This window comes from Acipenser ruthenus, chromosome 2 (genome assembly GCF_902713425.1).
Source record: "Acipenser ruthenus chromosome 2, fAciRut3.2 maternal haplotype, whole genome shotgun sequence".
Taxonomy (NCBI): domain Eukaryota; kingdom Metazoa; phylum Chordata; class Actinopteri; order Acipenseriformes; family Acipenseridae; genus Acipenser; species Acipenser ruthenus.
In genome coordinates this window covers 70,015,599-70,037,000 of record NC_081190.1, presented here as the reverse complement: position 1 = coordinate 70,037,000, position 21,402 = coordinate 70,015,599, and the positions used below count along the sequence as shown (strand labels likewise).

The 21,402-nt window shown below is 37.3% G+C and overlaps 1 protein-coding gene and 4 non-coding genes across 6 annotated transcripts; all 5 read left to right on the top strand.

The window, feature by feature from the left end:
• On the top strand, positions 1-15,770 carry LOC117408547 (HAUS augmin-like complex subunit 6). 2 transcript variants are annotated; one of them, XM_034013629.3, is made up of 17 exons: positions 1-107; positions 310-513; positions 1,582-1,677; positions 1,810-1,888; positions 2,444-2,576; positions 2,837-2,984; positions 4,673-4,735; positions 5,035-5,092; positions 7,090-7,263; positions 7,658-7,851; positions 7,975-8,104; positions 8,268-8,370; positions 9,076-9,157; positions 10,665-10,725; positions 11,749-11,931; positions 13,958-14,090; positions 14,441-15,770. In XM_034013629.3, exons 2-17 carry the CDS (start codon positions 383-385, stop codon positions 15,484-15,486), a joined length of 2,814 nt encoding a protein of 937 aa, XP_033869520.3. In that variant the 5' UTR covers positions 1-107; positions 310-382; the 3' UTR covers positions 15,487-15,770. The 2 variants fall into 2 exon arrangements, with proteins under 2 accessions (XP_033869520.3, XP_058855968.1); XM_058999985.1 differs by lacking the exon at positions 1-107 and having other exon boundaries at positions 117-513.
• LOC117409697 (small Cajal body-specific RNA 8) lies at positions 10,274-10,404 on the top strand. The gene has a single exon (XR_004545546.1). It is a non-coding gene; the product is annotated as a small Cajal body-specific RNA 8 (non-coding RNA).
• LOC117409696 (small Cajal body-specific RNA 8) lies at positions 11,298-11,428 on the top strand. Its single transcript, XR_004545545.3, has one exon. It is a non-coding gene; the product is annotated as a small Cajal body-specific RNA 8 (non-coding RNA).
• LOC117409698 (small Cajal body-specific RNA 8) lies at positions 13,728-13,858 on the top strand. Its single transcript, XR_004545547.1, has one exon. It is a non-coding gene; the product is annotated as a small Cajal body-specific RNA 8 (non-coding RNA).
• Positions 14,190-14,305, top strand: LOC117409699 (small Cajal body-specific RNA 8). The gene has a single exon (XR_004545548.1). It is a non-coding gene; the product is annotated as a small Cajal body-specific RNA 8 (non-coding RNA).
• Positions 15,771-21,402: the final 5,632 nt, after the last annotated feature.

Sequence of the window (21,402 nt, the reverse complement as noted above, 5' to 3'; positions counted from 1 at the left end):
GTTTTTATAGGTTCCGGAGCGTGGGCTCGTCACGTGACGTCTGCGGGACGTCCTTAAACGTATTTGGCGGTTTGATGAAGACGGCCTGTTTTTAAGACAGAAGACAGGTTAGTTCTGATGTAATTTCTTGAATTAATTGTGTAGGAAATATTTAACTGTGCAGTGGATATCATAATCAAACAGCGACGTTGATGCCTTTTGCAAAGGTTTTTTTTTTTGTTGTCTGGGTATAGTATATAGCACGTACCACTACTGTGAAAGATGAATACAGCAAGAACTTTTCTGTTTTTGTTCTTTATTTTTTTCCAGAAGTTCCATCGGTTGGTCTGAGAACCGTTATGTATAAACATTTAATATATAGCTTCTGATTCCGCACAAGAGGATGCCTAGTGTCCAGTCTTCAATCTGCAATAATGCGGATTATCTGTGGATGTCCCTCCTGGCTTTGGGGTTTCGGCCGGGTGACGCCGCCGCTTCAATCGGCAAACCTACTAGTCATGTCGGCCTTGGCGTGTGAGTAAACAAAACAACAGTTTTAACTTAAAACAACACAGTAGATAGCTTTTTAAAGACGGACAGGCCACGCACTTGTGTTTTTTTAGTCTGTAGATTTAAAATGTTAATTTTAAATATCATTCAGCACATACACAACATAGTTTTAGTGCAGGACTGTACTTGTATCGCCAAATCGAACATGTGTAAAATAACTAAAGTATTATAAAAGTTGCTTTTCAGATAAATTACAGTATATCGTGTACTTTTGAATGTATATAGGATGATACTTTGTCAAATGATTGCACAATGGGTAGCTTTTAATATAAGTACGACTGTAGTTGGAAGTTGTAAGAGATACCGTGTGTATTGATTAGTGTAGAAGAGCAATTTATCTACTCCTTACTGTATTTGGACACAAGATAAACTATTACATTATTTTTGGAATTTAAAAAGGAAGGCTTTACATTCTGGTTATATATCATTTCTTTGTAATGTAGGGTCTAGAGTGAAATTAGTTAGAAGTAAATGCAGTCGTTTTGTAAATTGCCATATTTTTTTATTTAATCGTAAACGTGATGAATGACATTTTTTTGATGGCCTGTCAGAATATTAAGAAATATTCCAGGGCTGCAAATGTAATTGACAGTTAAACAAAATGTGATATGACTAACTTAAATGCATGATTTTGTATGCATTCACAAGCAAAAACGATATAGAAATGTTTCCAAAAATTGTAATTGACTTATAGTTCATGGTGCACCAACAAAATAGTGACAGAGGCTAGATTATCTGAGCACTCAACTTCTTAATGCCAGCACTTCAATTACTTTGTGCAGTCAAGTCTGTTTAAAAAAAAAAATAAAAAAAATGCACAAATTATTTTTTTATTGTTAATAATCTGACCATTGTATTACTTGGGATTGAATAATTTGATTTGTGTATCTACACAAATATTAAATCCAAGGATAGTATTTTGTAGTTAAGGCTGTACAGTGTGGTAATCCTATTGAAAGCATGTTGGCTTTCAATGTATTCCTGATTATGCATTTTGCAGTGAAGCCTTTTGTTTGTTTTTTCTTCTTTTAGGCATATGTTTGACAAACCCAACAAGGATGCTTTTTACATTGTAGCCCACTTCTTATTTGAAAAATTGAACCCCACACGTGCCAATGATGTGTTCAGGTATGGGAACTAACACAATACTGTAGTTGCTTATATTATAATTCGAGTTGATAGTTATCCTGACAAATGTGGATAAAATGTGTGGTTTGGACTAAAATTGTAACTGATCAATTGTTCCCTCTTTACATCAAGGTTTTGCTGGCCTCCATTGGATAGAAAGACTGATGCAGAGTTTCGTAAGATGAGCTATGGATGGCTTCAGGAAATCTATGTAAGTCTACAAAGGTGTCACTCTAGAATAGTTCCAAGTTCAAACGGGATATATTGTCCATCTAGTGATGAAGTGCCTCAATGATTTACTTCAAATCGTATCAGCTGTAGTGGGAGATGGTTGTTGGTTAATAAGATGTTGGAGGGTTGTGGAACATTGAGTTTTATCAGGAGAGAGAAGACAGTAACTGAGGCCATTCAGTTTACACCTAGAACACATTTATGATAAATTTCTTTCAATTTGAAAGGCTTCCCTGTTAGTTGAAAGGTGAGCTGGCTGTGTTACCAAAAAAAAAAAATCAAGTGACACCCATTGCGTACCAGTTTTATTATATGAATTTAATTTAACCATACAAACCAAGTGTGATTAATTTCCCAAGCAGAAAACTGCTATGCAGTGGTGGTCTTTTTCCCCATCCATGTTTTCTTTGAATCCCTGGAATTTAGACCTAATTACAGTAGAAAAAAGGATGTTGGTGCACACCAGATACGATTATGTGTACTTTTAAAACAGTAGTTGTCAAATAATTTAATATCTATTTTTGTTTTCTCGTAGAATGAATGCGAGGGTTGCTTTCCCAAAATTGTTGCTTCTTTATTTCTTTCTCCGGGTGGTGCCAAGTTTATTAATCTGATCTTCCACTTTGCCAAGTATGTTGTGATGCAGGTCATAAAGAAACATGTCAGGGGTAAGTATGATGCCTGATTCCAGATTACTTTACACATTTACACATCAGACTTTACCATTTGTGTTTTTACTGGATACATGAAAATGATCTTCAAATTGTAAGGTTTTGATTAATTTAGAAGTTTGCTACAAGTAACATCTGAAGTGTCAAATCATTTAATAAGTATAGTGATTGCATAGAAGAATATTTTGTGTGCGTAATTGTTCACATTTTTCTTGCAAGGTATTTAAATGTTGCACTTTTTTTTTTTTTTCTTTAAGCCGATGATACATGGGAAGCAGAAGTTGCAGGTTCAAAGGCTCAGTATTTGGAGACAAAAAAAATGAGATGTCAACTTGTAAAAAACAGATTTCAACAAGCAGCCTTGAGGCAAGATAATGTGATCCAGGAGTACCAGAAAAAAGCACAGTAAGTAGTAGTAAAACAAAATCAACTGTGCTCTCTGTTTAGACTTTTTTTACCTTGTTTCCATGGGTATACAAATATATATGTTACACGCAAACCCCGAAACTGGGCAATTAGCGGATTTGGAAAGTCCAAAATGAATCCCAAAGATCTTTCGTTGCGGGTTTTGCTCGGACAGATCTAGGAGTGCCCAACAATGCCCGGTCAAAGTCTGAAATGAATCTCAGAGCTTTCATTTTATGTGTTCAGGGGACAGACAGAGCTACGATTTGAAGAGCTTGTTTGTCCCGCCTACCTGAGTAGCATCACTCACTCACTCACTCACTCACTCACTCATCTCATTCATAAAAACAATACAGGATGTCCAGTTTCAGAAAATAGGCTTATATTTAAAAATGTGTTTTTATTGACGACATGACAATCTAAAATATTTAATGAGACATATATAACCTATGAATAATTTGTTTTAAATAAATTATTAAAATCTAGATATGATTTGCATACTTAACTTACACTCTGTCACTCCACTCAGTACGCTCTCCAACTCTTAAATTGCTTGTCATAAACATTGTCAAATGCGAATCAACTAATCATTCATGTTCCACCCAGGAACTGCATTAGTCTCTGATTGGACAGTTGGTTGTTATTAGTAATACTGTCCTTTTTTATATGCAAGTGTCAATGGGGTTTTTCATGTTAATTTATTATTATTATTATTATTATTATTATTATTATTATTATTATTATTATTATTATTATTATTTTTATTTATTTCTTAGCAGACACCCTTACTTAGGGTGACTTACAGTTGTATACCAATACATATCAAGAATTACAGTACAATTAAGAGCAAGATACAAAATCCTAATAAATTTAATTCTGAAGTTGTGGGTTTTATTGTTCTGAAGTGTGACGTAGGTTTTATATCTCTCGATTCCTATCCGGTTTTGCCGATGGTACTACACAAGTGTTCGTGGGGTTTCTCATGTTAATTCCTTGTTCCGAAGGTCTGCCTGTCACTCAGAACAGGAATGAAAACAGAGGCTGTGATTCGGACTCTGCCTGAAAAGCAGTGGGCAGACCGTGGTTTGCCCGGGCAAAGCCTGAAATAAGTTATTTTAATTTTTATTTCTAGCTTTGCCCAGTCAGCGGGCAGGTTGCAAATTGCCCACATTTCTGACAGATATACCAGTGTTGAGCAGTACTACCAAATTCTTTTTTTTTTTTTTTGTCATTTAAGAAAATAAACAAACTTATTATGCAACAGTTTTTTATCTAAATAGAGGATTGACATGGATACACAGCTGTATTAGTTTAAAGAAAGTTTAGTTTTTAAATACTGCAGTGCCCATTTAACAGCTTACTGTTTCACCGTCTTATCCACACAGTGTGTAAAGCTGACACCAGTTGGAGGCTAACTTGAATCCAGGACACTAGCTTCAGTTCCCTTGAGGGTGTGCTTATGTTCAATGCTACATGATACATTGGAATGACTGTGGGCATCTTGTCTAAAGAGACCTTTGTGGTCTTGAAAGCTATATTTTATACATATTCAGCTGGTTCTATTAATATATCAAATTCATTCATTGTAACTTCTAGTAACCCCAATGTTCACCAGTTGTTCATGTGAATCCTCACAAGATAAACATGTAATTGTTATCTGATCACTTGTCTCTGTTGTCATTTTGCAGGTCATTGGTAAAATCTATGAGGGATCTAAGAGCTGAAAGTGTTGAATATGATAATTTGCAGAAGTAAGTGACATATACTGTATATATATATACTCTTTTTGCGCCTTTTTGTTATGTTGCTATGTAAATACTTTGTGAAATTAGACCCATGTCTCTTTTTAGAGTAGTCCTTTATTTAAATTGAGAATTGCTAGTAGTGCCACGTATATAGTTCTATCAAAGACCAAAGCATGTCACCAAAATATAACAATGTTACCATAATGGTTATAACTCCTTGCAAAGCATCTGTAGCATGCATTTGCGTATGACGTTAAAACACATAAACCCCACTTGTACAGATTTATTTATGTTTTTATTGCCAGACTGAAAAATGATCAAGACGACCAAGAAAGAGGTCTTCGAGCTGGGAAGATTAAAAAGGTTTGTGATTTACCCAAGTATCCTAAACCATATATTTACAGTTTACAGTATTGAAGACTTTGAGAAATACTTCTAGATCAGTGGTTCCCAACTTTTTTCACCTTGGTGTTTGGATTTTTCCCACAGACCACTTGCCATGCATTTTTTCACAACAGCATTTTGAAACTAGTTTGTATGAGTACATGTAGAAAGTAGATATTTATATTACATTTGTTTTTGTTTTTTTCACATTCTGAATGCTTTGTAGATAAATGGTGTCTCAATTTTGCAGGTTTAAAAGTTTTGTTTGACAAATAATGCACTGGGCTTGGGTCGTCCTCGGATCCAGTAAATTTAAATACCAGTGCTGGTCCCCGCAACCATTACCTTGTGTAGCAAATTAATCTAATCCATTTCTAATGCAATTTTATTGCACTCGCTGATCGCCAGCTTCACTCGATGTACATATAACAAACACCAGAATATGAAGACGAGGTGGGTGGGAAGCAATTTGAAAAATAAAAAAATGATTGGAGAGTGTATTTGATACATACCACTTCTGGTGGTGTGTGAATTAAATGGTACTGGAGCCACACAGTCGATAGGATTTATAGCATTTTGGTTAAATATGAAATCGTCAAGAGCAGACTACACTATTTCCAGAAGTAGTGTTAATAGAATTTCCTTTTGACATATAGTCTTGTGAGATATTAAACCTGGCTGAATAAACCCATATAATAACATGGCTCTGAAATCGATCATTCACACTACGGTACAGTTCACAAGTCAACTTAAAAATCTAGCCTCTTTTTGTTTCACGTTAACGTCTGTTACTATATGCAGCTAACCTCTCCAAAAACATATTGAAATAATGGTATATGCCTATACTGGCACTGTAGGACATATATTGTTGAAAATGAAAAGTACTAAATCTGTGATTTTCATGTTTGTTATTTAGTTATTGAAACTGAGTTAGGAATATTCAATGCAGTACGCTACTTTTAATGCCGAGCGAAAAGGCTGGCACAGCCAGATGACCTTTTTTTTTATTCCTGAAGTTCAATGAACACAAGCAGTAGAATGAGCACAGATTAGAAAGCAGTGCATTTACGTGAATGCTAGATTTTGTTTTGTTTAAATAATGCTGGACAAGACAAATGTGCTTTCATAATGTGTAAGTTATTTAGTTAGTATGTGTTTTACATTAGAAAACTCAGTTAATGGTGGCTTTGAAGGTGATGCTTGGTATTGCATCAAAGGGAGCTGTAATATATATATATATATATATATATATATATATATATATATATATATATATATATATATATATATATATATATATATATATATTTATTAAACACACCTGTAATAAAAGAAAATGGATAAAGAGGAAAATGCAGACTACATACAGAATCTTATAATTATGTATCACGTTGTCAAAGCTACTTGTTGTGTTGCTTAGTAATACATATTGTAGTAGCATTGTCATTGTGTAGATTGTTTTTTGCGAATTGTAACTGAATTTTGGGAGTTCTTTGCGTACCACCTGGAGTTTACTCGTGGACCACAGGTTGGGAACCACTGTTCTAGTTGAAACCTTTGTCAAATAATTTTACTATGGTTTATTTTAGCATCGTACATGTTTACAGGAACACATGAGAATTAACACGTGTGGCCTGAAAAGGTCAGCTATATAGGAGTTTTCTGTTAAATTCTATCCCAGAGCTTGAAGATGTCACTACATCCTGCATCAGGACCGTACATGTTGGATCATAGTAATTGTGTAGTAAGAAGGAGCTAAGACGGGATTCTGCTTGAGTGCCTGAAGAGAAATCAACATTTGTGCAATTCAAACAAGACAGTCAAGTGTCTCTGATGTACATTTATGGAATTTAGTAATCCTATGCTGGTATTAATTCAACTGTGATGGAGACACTGCAGATTTAATAAAGGTTGGACACTCGCAATGGCCTTTTTGTGTTGATTGTGAGTGGGATGAAACAATTTTGTTCCCACAGGTTCGATCCCTCTGGGCATGTTTAAATGAAGTAATTTCCCATCTGGAAGATGAAAAAGAGGTTGTGGACTCGGTTGTTAAAGGCAATGTTGACCAGTACACTCTTGATGGCACTGATGTTTCGGTAAAGGTTCCAAGGTTGTTGCTGGAAAAGATTGAAAACTCTGTGCACACAGTAAGTAAACGCAATGTATGAATGAGAATATGTATGGCTAAACACACATTTACCAAGTCTTGATCCATCTTGCCTTGTCTGTAATCAACTATGACATGATCCCATAGGGATAACTGCTGTATAACAAACGGCTGTCATGTGCCCTTAACCAATAAGTTGGCCAACACCATCTTTCTGGAGAAGTGATGTCTGCCCTGAATGATGGACCTATTAGTCAATCAAAAAGCAGTCATTGCTCGTGGCTTACAAATATTATTAAGACCAATGTCAACATATTCCTGCACTGGGAGCCTTTGACCATCTCACCTTTCAAGCAACTACGATGTAGATATTTAAATATTATACCTTGGTTTTTTTAAATCAATGTGTTTAAAACTCCTTTTGTCTCTTTCAGTTACACACTGGAAATCTGTATGAAGCTGGGAATATAAATTTCATAAGAATCATTGAGCTATTGAACGATGCCCTGAAGCTTCTCTGTGAAGAGCAGTTGCGGACAGGCCCCTGTAAAGTGGAGTTAGATGTGCAGTTAATTGAGGGACAAATGAAGCTCCAGACTAAAACTTTACAGGGTTTGAAACTCTTGAGGTATTGACTATTTGTGATGCAAGAATGTTCAATATACAAAGGCCAATACATGTGGATTTTCTGTGACTTTACCCAGGTTTTGAAAGTTGTGTATGTTATTGTGTGTGTTTGTTACTGAATTAGGGAGAAAATTACAAAGGAGGCTCTCCCTGATGTAAAAGCATCGATACTTGAAAAAGAAAAGGCCTGGGATAAGAAGTGGGAAGAACTGTTGAAGCAGAATCCGTTCAGTCTACTAAACAATGAGAATCCAGTGAGTAGTTGCATACTACGTATATTCTTTGGTGGGGTTTAGGGATTTGGCTACTTCTGGATTTATTATGTTGGAATGAAAAGCTTTGCAAGTTAAAATGAATTAATGAAAATGTAGCTGAAATCCTAGTGTAGTTTATAACTGTATTGTCTGTCTCCCCCAGGCACTTGATCTGCTCCCGGCCATGTCTGCCTTGTCTTTTGAGCCTGCCACAGAAGCTGGCTACAAAATTAGTGTGTTCTCTCAATATCCAGCAGCATTTCCAGGTGGGTTCTGTGCAGTTGCTTTTGTAATTTGACAAGTAGTGAGGGAGGTGTTGGCATCTCTTATGTAGGTCAAAGTTGTGTGAACCATCCCTGAGTTACTAAGTCCATTGTCTGGTGTTTACAGATTACAAAGTTCGTTTTAACTTCAAAATATTACTCTGGTCCTAAATGGACCTATAATGCTTAATATTGCTAGTTCTATGACTGCTGCTCATTTTACAGTTTTCCAAAACATGTATTTTACTTTAAATAAGTTTGATGCTATACTTTATGCATATGGTATTTATGTAATTTGGTGGTTTAATAAATACATAACTGAAAAGCATTTAGAAGTTAACAATTTGATTTTAAATACATAATAAGGCTGTTTAGTGTGTCAACTGTTTTGCATCACAATTCCTTTATGAAATGGTAAATCAGCTGCAGTGATCCATGGAAAGATAAAACTATTGCAGGTCGAGATGAGACTTAGCTAGACTTTATTGTATTTATCTATTTAAAAAAAAAAAAATGTATACAGTACCCTGTCATAAACCACTTAGGTAATGTCCAAGAAAACCATGGCGTTATATCGGTGTATTTTCCAAAGGCCATTCCAAAAGTGAGCCTTTTGACCCAATCAGTTATAATTATACTAGGAAAATAACAAGGACTGTATGCTGTAGTTGGTTCCCTGCTTAAATCAAATGTGCCTATTTGGATCAGATTCACCAAAGGAAGGGACCTCAGCAAACAGCTTCTTGTGTGACTGGGGGAAGAATACGGAAAAGGAATCGGATCTCAGAAGGTATGATTTGATAAAGATGTACATATTTACAGTTTTGCAGGAGCTTGGGGGATAATGCAATATTCATACGAGAGAAAGACCTGACCATGCACTCTTCGTGGTGTAAACATCTGCACTTCACGGTGCTAGACTTTATGCTTGTTGCTTGAGTTTTTATATATAATTATTATTTATTTATTAGCAGATGCACCACGGTCGCCTTGAAAATTAGACATTTCTGGAAAACTGACTAGATAATTCATAGAAAGTAATTTGATGGTTGTCTACTCCCCTGTAGCAATGTACTGCCTGACAACCATGGATTTAACACTGGTTATGGAATAATGTCATATTAAGATAACAACCATTATCTATACCTATACATTTTTAACAGGCCTTTAAATCTCAGCACAAAATGACAATGTTTTTCCAATCGAATCAATGTTGCTTAGCTTTCAAGTACAGTGCTACAAAAAAAAAAAAAGACAAGCCTCAGTTTCTGTGAAGGGCATATTGTCATGGGGCAGCAAAACATGCATACCGTGCATCGTGGGCATGATCAATCACCATACAGGCAATTCCTAATTTTACTTCATGATCAGTAATAAACTTATGAAGGCATTTGATGTTTTTCTACTTGACTAAGTTACTTATAGTTTTCCCTAGGTACTATATAAGATAAACTTAGTCAAGTAGATGAACAGTTTGGTATCTTTTTCACTTCTGATGTTCTGCTAATGACCCCAGCATCAACACCTGATGCCAGAGAAAGGAGTGTGGAAACAGCAGAGCCAAGTAAGCGACAATAGCTGCTTTAGTAGTTAGCACATGCTGATATTCGTGAAGGGTGTGGTTATGAAGGGGGAGTATTTAAGATGGCATCTCAAATCTAGTGTTAAAACCCAGTACCTGGCTTACTGAGACATTTGAGGGAGCAACTAAACTTTCTTGAAAGAGATTGTGTACTCGGACTACAAACTGGTAAAATCTACAGGTATATACTGTAGATCTGCAATAGATAAGCCTTTGGGGTTTTAATAGATGTGTGTTATGTAGTATGTTTTTCCTCTTTTACTGATTTTTACTATGCTGAATTCCATCATATTGATTTGATATGGTATAAATTGAAAATAGGTCTGGGAGGGCGATACACAGGTAGAATTAAGATGTGTTCTGTCTGTCACAAACCTTCCCTACACTAAAACTGCCTTCTGATGACCGGGACGAACTGAGAAAAATCGCAACGGACAGATACGAGGCTGACAAGCATGTCGCATAGACTGTTAACAACTATTTAACTATAGAATTGTGACCTTTTTTCTTTCTTACAATTATCAATTTGTTCTCCAGTTTGCTGAAGCTGTGGCAACCAGCCCTGCTGGTTTTGGAAGAAAAGCGTTTGAACTGGAGGATATATTAAGCACATTAGGCTGACAAGCATATTGCAATGTATAAGTATATTCAGCATTGGAATACTTGCCTGGATTGCTAGTCATTTTTATTTATTTATTTTATTTATCAATTTCAGGTCCTCATTGGCTGGAATAATCAACACAGCTGGTAGAGCAAAATGTACAAGTCTATCAGAGGTTGGTCCCTTTTTAAAATGATCTTTGTTTTTTCTAGCGTGTTTGTAAGCCATTGTCTTTTTTTTATAATTGCAGTCATTACGTGGTTCCTATTGCAATTATTCAATCGTAATAAACACCTGAATTTGGGTGATTGGTTCCTATTCAGGGTTGGAGTCAATTCCTGTTTTAAATTCCTTTTGAAAATCAATTTACAGTTCCCATTCCCAATTTTGATAATGGATCAAAATTGCAATTAGCAACATTGTGTTCAAATGACCCCTACCCTGTTCCTATTGCAATTGTTAAATTGTAATGAACTCGTGAAATTGGGTGAAAGCACCTTTTTAATTTTTTTTTTTTTTTTTAATTCAGCATTTGAGTAATCACAATAAAGACCACCACCAAGAAGCATTGCAAACATGACAAAATGTAAAGGGACAGGAAAACAAACTAAGAAAATAAAATGTGAAGCTTTACTATTTATTATTAGTTTTGGCAGTTTGATATCTTCACAGTTCATTTTCTTTCTGTTTTTTTATATTTATTTTATTGTTGTCTTTGAAACTATTTGGAGTAGATGTAGCCCTTTCTGGGAGGGCGATACACAGGTAGAAGTAAGATGTGTTCTGTCTGTCACAAACCTTCCCTACACTAAAACTGCTTTCTGATGACCGGGGCGAACTGAGAGAAATCGCAACGGACAGATACGAAGCTGACAAACATGTAGAATAATTTAACTGTAATTTCTGGATTACATATTGGCTGACACCCAAGACCAAATGCATTTAGCGGAAATCTTCAATGTCCTTGTGTTTAGCTACGGATGAATTGTATGTTAAACACTAACAGGTTGCAGTAGTTAATTGGGGTTGATTGCTTTAATATCTGTCCTAGGGTATGTACGTAATGTTTCTCTTAACATTTCTGCATACATTGGATGTAGCTCATTGTGATTTTACTTTCTAATAATACTGATGGGTCTAATTTTGCGTTGAAATTGGTTGCGATGTTACTGACGTTTCTGTTTTTATTTTTTACAAGCCATGTACTGAATCTGGCATTGTTGATGTGAGTGGTGCACAACCAAATGAGCAGAATGAAGTCCAGGTATCTAAATCGTTCACTCCAGTTAATGACTTTAGCTCCAAGAGAAAACGATCCCAGAGCCTGGGAAGGATCCAAGCCAATGTTCTTCACAAGGAATATGACAACCTGGCAGATAAGGTACACCAATCTTTATTTTAACAGTTGATATCTAGCAGAGTATGGCAAAGGCATTGTTTAAAATTAATTGTGCAGAATTTACTAATTCCCATCAAAACTCTCTTGGCCAGTGTCACAGGGCTGATAGATGACTGGGACACACACACACTCCACTTTGTTAAAGATTTGCTGTGTTTTCGCTAAAAGTTCAGAGTGCAGGTTATAAACCACACATAGGTTTTAAAGAACACACCACTACAGGTGATTGTGCTCCTTCTTTCTCACAACTCCACCCCTTCAATCAGGTATTGTCATTCTTAAAGAGATACAAACATTTTACATGTATAAACAACTACATAATTAAATGACTACTCAACCCTGGCTATTTATTCAAGTTCACATCTAAATGAAAAACCATTGAAAATGTTTTAGTAAGATAGTGAAGTTGCAACGGGGTCATGGTCCAAGCTTACCCTCACCCACAATCGTGTTCTTTTAACTCAGGAGCAGACGTTTTTGGAACGCAGGAAACAGCAACTTGGTAGTGTTCACAGGCATAACAATTATTTTGGCACTGGAAGAATACTTCATACAACTGACTAACGGGTTGTACATAAAATGACTGATGTTCCCAAAGACAAGATCACGAATGACACAATGCACAGGAAAGACACAGCATTAAATAAGCATGAATACCGCCTTTTGTTTGCAAACAGCGATTTGATAAACTATTCCATTATTCTGTGTTTACTATAGTAATAACATTTATTATTATTATTATTATTATTATTATTATTATTATTATTCTCCTCCTCTAGCCCCAAACTCTCTTACTAGTAAACTGAACATTAGCATTACCCCTTCTTTTGGAAGATTACCGAACATGATATGGCTGTAACAAAACACTTGTCCCGCATAAAAAGCTACGGCAACTTCATTAAGGTATGCACCTTAAATTAAATAAAGCAATATACCATCGTATATCAAATACACTTGCTTAACAGCATGCACCATGCATAACCCGAGACCCTATCACCAGGAGAATAACAATCAAACACAAGAACATGCATTTAAATATTATAGCTAGGGTCTCGCCCTCACAGAAGTAAAAGGTCAAATGTTATGCTTGGCCATTAATTTAATACAGGGAGACCAGCTCCACTACAATACCCTGCATAGCCACAATGTAGCTGTTATGCAATATATATCTACCATAATCCTTTGAATTTAAGACTCCCTTGAATTTGATACAGCCCAAATTTACCACCCTCAATTTGAGGAAAAAATAAAACATCAAATAAATATGCATTTACAAAGATAAAACCTCAATTACAGTTTTGTATCGTACAAAACAGTGTTGTAGATTAACCACTGAGCTTGTTTATTGTGCTGCGCACTGTATAATACTTAAGATGGCATCTCTGTCGTACACACACCACCTACAGCATCACACATCCTGGCAACAGCAAGCACGACACAACACTTCACAGCATCAGGCAACATGTAACCCAGCAACCACAACAGCACTGAACATTACTTGGCATGTCGAAAAATATGGGGGTCTGATCAGCATTTCCGATCTGTCCAAGCTGCTACTGTTTGTTAGAAATGCTAAAATTGTAAACGTTCCTCTTAGAATTCCTCAGGAAGCTTGGTTTGTTTTTTCTCAGCAGTGTCACGTTGCTGCTTGTGTATTTGCTCGTCGGTCAGTCGCATCACTATACTGTACTTGAATTTAAGACGCAGGCTATTTTTGAAAAGCAAAAATGGTTAAAGCTGTTATTGTAACATGTCATTCTTTTTAAGCTACACATTCATGGGAGGGTGATACACAGGTAGAAGTAAGATGTGTTCTGTCTGCCACAAACCTTCCCTACAGTAAAACTGCCTTCTGATGACCAGGGCGAACTGAGAGAAATCGCAATGGACAGATACGAGGCTGACAAGCATGTCGCATAGACTGTTAACAACTATTTAACTATAGAATTGTGACCTTTTTTTTTTTTTTTCTTTTTTTCTTTCTTAAAATTATAAATTTGTTCTACAGTTTGCTGAAGCTGTGGCAACCAGCCCTGCTGGTTTTGGAAGGAAAGCGTTTGAACTGGAGGATATATTAAGCACATTAACTTCGGATCCATTTATGACACGGAAGGAGCTTCCTCGCACACCAGAAAGCTTACGTAAGTGTAGATCAGGGGTAACTAATTCCATTGGTTACTAAAATGTGTGATTTTGCTTTAGGGCTTGGTTGGACAAATTGGTTTTTCAACGTGATACACAGGTAAAGTAAGATGTGTTCTGGCTACCACAAACCTTCCCTACAAAAATAACTGCATTCTGATAACCGGGGTGAACCTGAGAGAAATCACAACGGACAGATACGAGGCTGACAAACCAATGTGGTTGCATCTTTAGACTCTTTTTATGGTTTTATCTGAAGGGACAGGGCTTCCAGATTGCATCTCTGATACTGTTTTGTAACAGTTTGTGTGTTTTTTTTTTTATTATTATTTAAACGGTTTCTTTTCAGTTTCAGATATAAGAATTTCATGGAGAAAAGCTGTTGTGGAAGGAGAAGCACAACAGGCAAGATTGTCAGGAAAACAGAGTTTAGATGAGGCTGAGGAGCCACTTGACAATTGGGTGGATTCCAGCATAGCTTGCTTTATGTCGCCGCAAGGCTCTGAACTTGAAGAGACTTTGTCAGACCCAGTTAATAAATTGGCAAATTGGATGGACTTTCCTACACTGGAAACACCTGTAGCCAGTTGTGAGACAAAGACATTGTTCAAGACAGGAAGAATAGCAGACATACAAAGTAAGGTTTCCTCACGGAATAGTGCAAGTAATGGAGCAGGGCGCCCAGGTCATGACCCTGTAATAGAACATAAATTAAGCCCTGAAGTGTCTTTCTTAAATATGAAACCAGCTTTACAAGCTGACAGACATTTGCCAAACAGAAAACTGACTGATTCTTGTGGATTGTTATACGGGCAAGAGAGTAGTTCACTGCACTCCACAGTATCTTGGAATTCTACTCGCATGCTTGGAATTGAAGACAGTGCTGACAGCAGCGATATTGTCCAATTTGGAATCTCCAATGAAACACTCCCTGAAATGCTTGGCCATGAGAGTCTTAACAGTTCTGGGAGACTTTGTTCTGAAGATGGACTTGGATCTGAAGATGAAGGCATGGATTGCAATAAAGTGACAGAAAAGGAAAACTACTGTCTTGCAGCAAACCTGGCAGAGGTTCGTAAAGAGCCAAGGGTAGACTTGCAGTCGCTTCGCAGCAGGTATGAGAAAATCAAGCAGGCCTATTCAGAAACCTTGCCCCCTGAAGAGGTTGAGGAGGCACATGTGGAGACTAGTCTCCAGTCTGTTGATGTAAACCCAGAACCTGCGCAATGGGAGAAAGCGGATCGGGTGTTCACTTTGGATCTGGACTTCTTGGAAACCCTGACTCCCACCAGTAAAGATAAGAGATTGACTCTCCCAAAGTTGGCAACATTTTCTCCATTGAATGATGTTCGGAGTGTTCTGGGTGATGGAGCAGAAGATTTTGATCTCATCTGATCTAATGGGAGTCTACAGCTGTAGTGATTAAGTGTACAACTTTGGGGAATTTTTACTGTATAACAAAAGCTAACTGCTGCCATCATTTGTTTCACTGTTCTGTTAAATTGTTTTGTTCATGGGCAAATAACCGTGGTGGTCCTTTAAAGTTCAAGTAAAACTTGTCCTTGAGAGAAACTTCCATATTTCTATATTCAAGCCACTGGAAAATAAGCAACAGCTTCCATGTTAAGGGATGTATGCAACAGTAGTTACAAACCTTTTTTTTTTTTTTTTTGTTCTTGCATGAAACTGCTATTGTCAAGGTGTGATGCCTTGTACTGTTTAACACCGCCAGTGGGAAAGACTATTTGTTTATTTTTTATTTTCTGAAATTGTAAATAGAATTGAAGGAATAATAAACATTGTAACAGTTTTATTTGTATATTTGTTTTGTTTGATGGAAATCCCAAGATAAAGTAAATAATGTTTGGAATTTAACATGAACCCTGTTTTAACATGCAGCTTTTAGTTACAAACCTGCATAAGAAGCATCTCTTGTATACCAACCTTTCAAGAAAGGTCACATACACATGTCATTTCTGATCAGTCTAATAGCATGTACCAGCTACCTGCTGTAAGAACATATTCACCTTGTTACTTTCTCTGGTAAACTTAGCAGGGCATTGACAAGGTTACTACACAGGAAAAAAACAAATTGCCATACAATTTTATAAGCAGTCACAGGACATGTCTATAGTAAAGGTTTGGCTATTGAATGCTGTGTTCACACTAAAAGAAACAAAAACAAAATTTAACAAAGTTAGTACTGACCAGTACTTGAGGTGTCAACTGACAGATGCTGTAAATGAGAAGTCTCCAGACCATTCACAGCTTTTTAGGTCAATAGAAATCCTCAAATTATCCCAGTGTAGCCGGTAGTAAAATACAGTTGACATCCTGCTTGGTTTTTTTTTTTTTTTTTTACATTTAAGAGCAAACTTAAAAGTAAATGATCAGTTACAATTATCAAAAATGTGAAGTACAATAATCATGAATTCCCTACTGTAATATTGCATAATCAACTATTATTACAACTTCTGTTTGGTAGATAAGTTCCCAGAAGTTAAGGGATACTTCAACAGTGAAATGTATAGAATTTATGTACAATGGAATTTGCACTCGGTGTTAAATTTATATATATTTATTTTCCTTTTCAGTACAGTACTCTGACGAAAAGCCGGCTTAATCATTTTCAATAACATTGTTCTAAGTTGAACTCCCTTAAAACAAACACACTATTGCTTTTTATTTTTGTTGAACTGTGTTTTTAGATTTAAGAGCAAAATAAAACGGGCAGCACATGGAAATTACAAGAGTAATAAACAAGGTACTATATCCAGCATTTTTTTTTTCTTTTTCATTTTTATACAACACAATGAGTGTCCAGAGGGTGGAAAAATGGTATTCCAAACGCCAACGTATTTATCTTAATTACTCTTTTTTTGGGGGGGGGGGGGAAAGTATTTTTCTGTGGGGAAAAATGTAACATGGCTGTACATTTGACATAAGCTATAATGTGCAACTGCAAAATTTAGTATTGTGGAATTTAAAGGTCAGTGGAGAGTTGTAAGCCTTACATTCCTGTGGAGGATTCGGATACATTGCTACGTCACGGATTGATCTTAGTTGCCACTATCCTGACTATACTATCATGTAAAAAGTAATTTTAAAAACTACAAATACGTTGTTATAAACAAAGAAGGAAGTTTTAATAAGCACTGACAAGACGATGGAGCAAAATAAAGAAATGAAAAAGTAGTGAAAATCGCTACACTATAAAACGTAATTCAAACAGAAAAGTCAACTGAACACAAACCACGACAACAATGAAGAGACCGTGTATATGTGAGATCTGCGGGTAAGTCAATCAAGCGGTAACAATTTTATATTTGTTAAGTTACATAATGAACTGTCTTGCTACCCTTTAATTCTCTCAAGCGGGTGTTGTAGAACGTTGTGTGTTAAGCAATTTGTATCTGGGCTGGGGTGTTTACGCTTCAACCTATGTAGCTTCGTATTTTTCGTATTCTTACTGTGATTGGCTGCAATCTGGCCTAGCCAGAGATTGGATAGTGTTTGTTGGTTGGTTCTTGTGTACAGATTCCAAGTAACTAAAGACGTTGTATTCTGGGAGATGTAGTTGTTAGTGGAAGTTTTCGGGGAGGCAGACAATCTGTGCCGCAAAATTGCTATGCGTATTTTTATGCATTCAGTTTTAATTTTGTGTGTAAACGGCAGGTACGCAGCATATCTGGACCGCTGGTTAAGAATGTATTGAACAAACTTACATGAGTGTTGGGGTGATGCTAATGGTGTCTGAACCTGGAGGATGGAGATTCAGAGGAGGGAGCACATAATTAATGACTCCACTTTTTTTTTTTTTTTTTTTTTTTTTTTTTTTCTTCCTAATATGCAAAGATGTCCTAATATGGACAGCGTAATGGAGGGTGCTGTACAATACATGGCAGGTACAATTGTTATTGCGATTCTGTGGCTGTGGGCACGAAACGTTCTCTTCAAATCGGCCAAATCACAATTGGTGCAAGCTAATTAGTTCTGTATGTAAACTACAGTATTTACTAAAGCTAAATCGTTACCCTGTTGAAAAGCCAAGTGTGATCAAACTGAGCCATGGCAGTGTTAACTTTGTCTGAGCCATGTCTGTGACACCATTCATCAGTAGCAAAAGTGCTGCTGATGAATGGTGTCAAATTAAAATTGTAGTTGATTTATATTTTGTGTGTTTACAAAACAAGCTCCAGTATAGTCTCCATTTGCACAGTGAAAATATTAACACACATATAAATAAGACTTGCCACTATACGAGACCCTAAATGCTTTTCTAATGTAGTGGTGCTGCTGTTTTTTCTTGAGAGATTTGTCACGAGATAAGCTAACAGCGTGTTTTATCAAAACGTTTATCGAAATTGCCAGTTTTATATGTTTACACTTTACAAAAAATACATTCACGAAGACAAACTTGGCAATATTGATGTGTCAAATCAGGGTACTTAACTGAGAAACTCCAAAGACCCCACCCCTCACATTCCTATTTGTAACACAGCTGTGAAGTCTGGATGCCAACATATACTGGGCTATCCTAAAACAAAAAAAAAATAAGTTCACTTTTGAAGATATTATCGGAATCAGTAGTTCCCAACACAGATGTAAAAGCGAAAGTTTTTTTTGTTGTTAAACACACAGGAGTGCAAGGTAAGGTTGCATACCTAACAGCTGGGTGACAAACTGTTTTTGTATTATGTAAATGGCCCCTGTACCACACGTTTCTACCAAAATTGTGTTTCATCATAAGTTTTGAACCACACTTGAATACTTGTCATGGTGGACATACACCAGCTTATAACAGAATGTACCACTTTTCATAAGCATTTTTAAAAAATGAAATACTGTGGCTATAATGCTTTACACAGTAATGAGATGTCAGTTCATACTGTACACTGCAGGCCTAGTCCTCCATGATGTACAGAACTCTGTTCTATCAGTAAGGTCAATCATGCTATATTAATGGGAAACTAATGCTCTTTTAATATCCATTTTAAGTGTATCATTGCTGTGCCTAGTGCAAGAGAGGGATTTAGTGAAAACTGCAAATTGTTGATGGAGTTGGTTGACTGTAACCTGCATACTGGTGCTAGGAATTTTTGTTTACAAAACTTGTTCCATTTTTCTGTATTAGATGTAAATACATCATTACTGGGGGTAATTAACAAAGGAATTTCAGTGATATAAAACGGCCCAAAAGCCACACTTGAGTTTGATTTCTCTTTACTGTTTCTGACTCGTGTTTTTTACGTAACTGGTAGCCTAGACATTTCTGCTTCAATTCTCTTTATAGTGGCAAAGATTTTGTCAATTCTTGTTGTTTTTGTACTGGGTAAATGGCCCTTTTGCTAAAGCTGCATCTTCTACAAGCAATGTCTATTTCTGAATCGCTGTACTGTAGTTGCCCTCATGATCAGATTACATTATACTGCACCTCTTTAGTAGTACTAAATGTGACCACAAGGTTTCAGTATAACATTAATTTGCCTCCCGATCAAGCTTCTATGCTCCAGTCCTCTTAAATGTACTGTATTTTCATTGTGTTCCTAACAGATCAAAACACTATAGGAATAGTTGGGTTTGCAAAAGCTTGTGAGACCCAGGGACTATCTCGAAGGTTCGTTCACATTGGCCTCGCTCATTTCTTGGATCATTGGGCTGAAGAGTAGACCGGGCGCAGTGTGCTTCTCTTTGGCTAGCTGTCGTTGTCTCTGGACCCCGTAGAGCTGAATGGGGTTCGGTGGCTGAAAAAATCTGCCCGTGTTGCAAGTCGAGGGAGGCGCCCACTCTCCAGAGGAAATCGAGTAGTACTGCACCCTGGCAATCCACACTTAATGGCGCAGGGTCTTGCCACAGTAGATTACCTTCAACCAGCCCTGCCCTTCCATTGGGGCCTGCTATCCGGTTACGGTTTTCAGTTGGACACCGATGTTGGAGTTGATCTTGTAGGTGGTAAGGTGATTTGCTCGCCCCAAAACGGCATGTCAGGGATTCAACAACGGAGGTGTAGCATGCTTTCTCTCTGAGGTCAAGATCAAGGAGCATTTCAGCAGTACGCACTCTTCTGTTCAGGCCAGGCGTGGGCCTCTGCTATGGGGGGTTGGGTTGGGGTCAGCAGCGAGAGAGCTCCCAGCTCCAGCACGATGTCTGCCTCAGACCAGACCAGGCTGTGCTGTACCGGCGCCCCTCTCTGCTTCTCCAGCTGGGTTGAATCTTCTCCCTTGGCCTGCTGTAGGTCTCTGTCTGCGCAGCGTCTTGTCTTCACCCCTCCAAAGCGCCTTTATCCACTCTCTGTTCCCAACAGTTGTGTCGAGTTCCCCCAGCTCGGGCGCTCCTTCTCCCGGACAATTTCCCTTCGGCTCTGCTGTGCTCATTAAATCCCGCTTCTGTCTGACACCAGTGTAACATTGGATTCCAGTGGGAGGGCTGTGGATTCCAGTGGGAGGTGACACAGGTGTTGACGGTGGCAATAACTGGAGTCCGTTTTATTGAAACTGCTCTTTTAATAATCCAAAGAAGCTCAAGAACCGAACCATACTTGAACAGACTTCACCCGAGGCAGCGACATTTCCCCTCCTAAATACTGCCGCCTCGGGCTCTCATTGGACACTCACACATACCCTTCATTTGCATGTTTTCCATAACCCATCCCATATGGCACACAGGCAGCACACACATCACCACTCACTGACAGCCAGGTATGGGGAGGGGGAAGACAGAGAACAGAGCACATGGGTGTAGTGTGGAGTAGTGGTTAGGGCTCTGGACTCTTGACCGGAGGGTTGTGGGTTCATTCTGAGGTGGGGGGGACACTGCTGCTGTACCTTTGAGCAAGGCACTTCCCTAGATTGCTCCAGTAAAAACTTAAATATATAAATGGGTAATTGTATGTAAAAAATAATGTGATATCTTGTAACAATTGTAAGTTGCCCTAGATGAGAGCGTCTGCTAATAAATAAATAAATAATAATAATAAACTAATGTAACTCGCATACACAAGCACACTCCCATTCTAACACTAATTATTTATAATTTTCATTCTCTGACCCCTTTTCTCCTTCCTCATGCATAGTCCATGTTTCGTTCCGCCGCTACACTAAAGTCTGTTTCAATGAATAGTATTAAATTAATAGAGAATAAAAACATACTAAGCTAACAACTACCTAGCCTAAATTTAATTAATCAATTTTTGTAATCACCACAAACTGCCCAGTGGCTTCTGTTGCAGACTGCAGTCACATCGCTGATAATGTTAGATATTAATTGGACAGCCTGGATAGGCCTGGCCTTTCTATTGGACTAGATCCGAAC

Coding starts and splice junctions, on each gene's coding strand:
- LOC117408547 (XM_034013629.3), top strand. CDS start 383: ATGCCTAGTGTCCAGTCTTCAATCTGCAATAATGCGGATTATCTGTGG. Junction 7,264..7,657: donor TTGAAAACTCTGTGCACACA/GTAAGTAAACGC, acceptor TGTCTCTTTCAG/TTACACACTGGAAATCTGTA. Junction 7,852..7,974: donor CAGGGTTTGAAACTCTTGAG/GTATTGACTATT, acceptor TTACTGAATTAG/GGAGAAAATTACAAAGGAGG.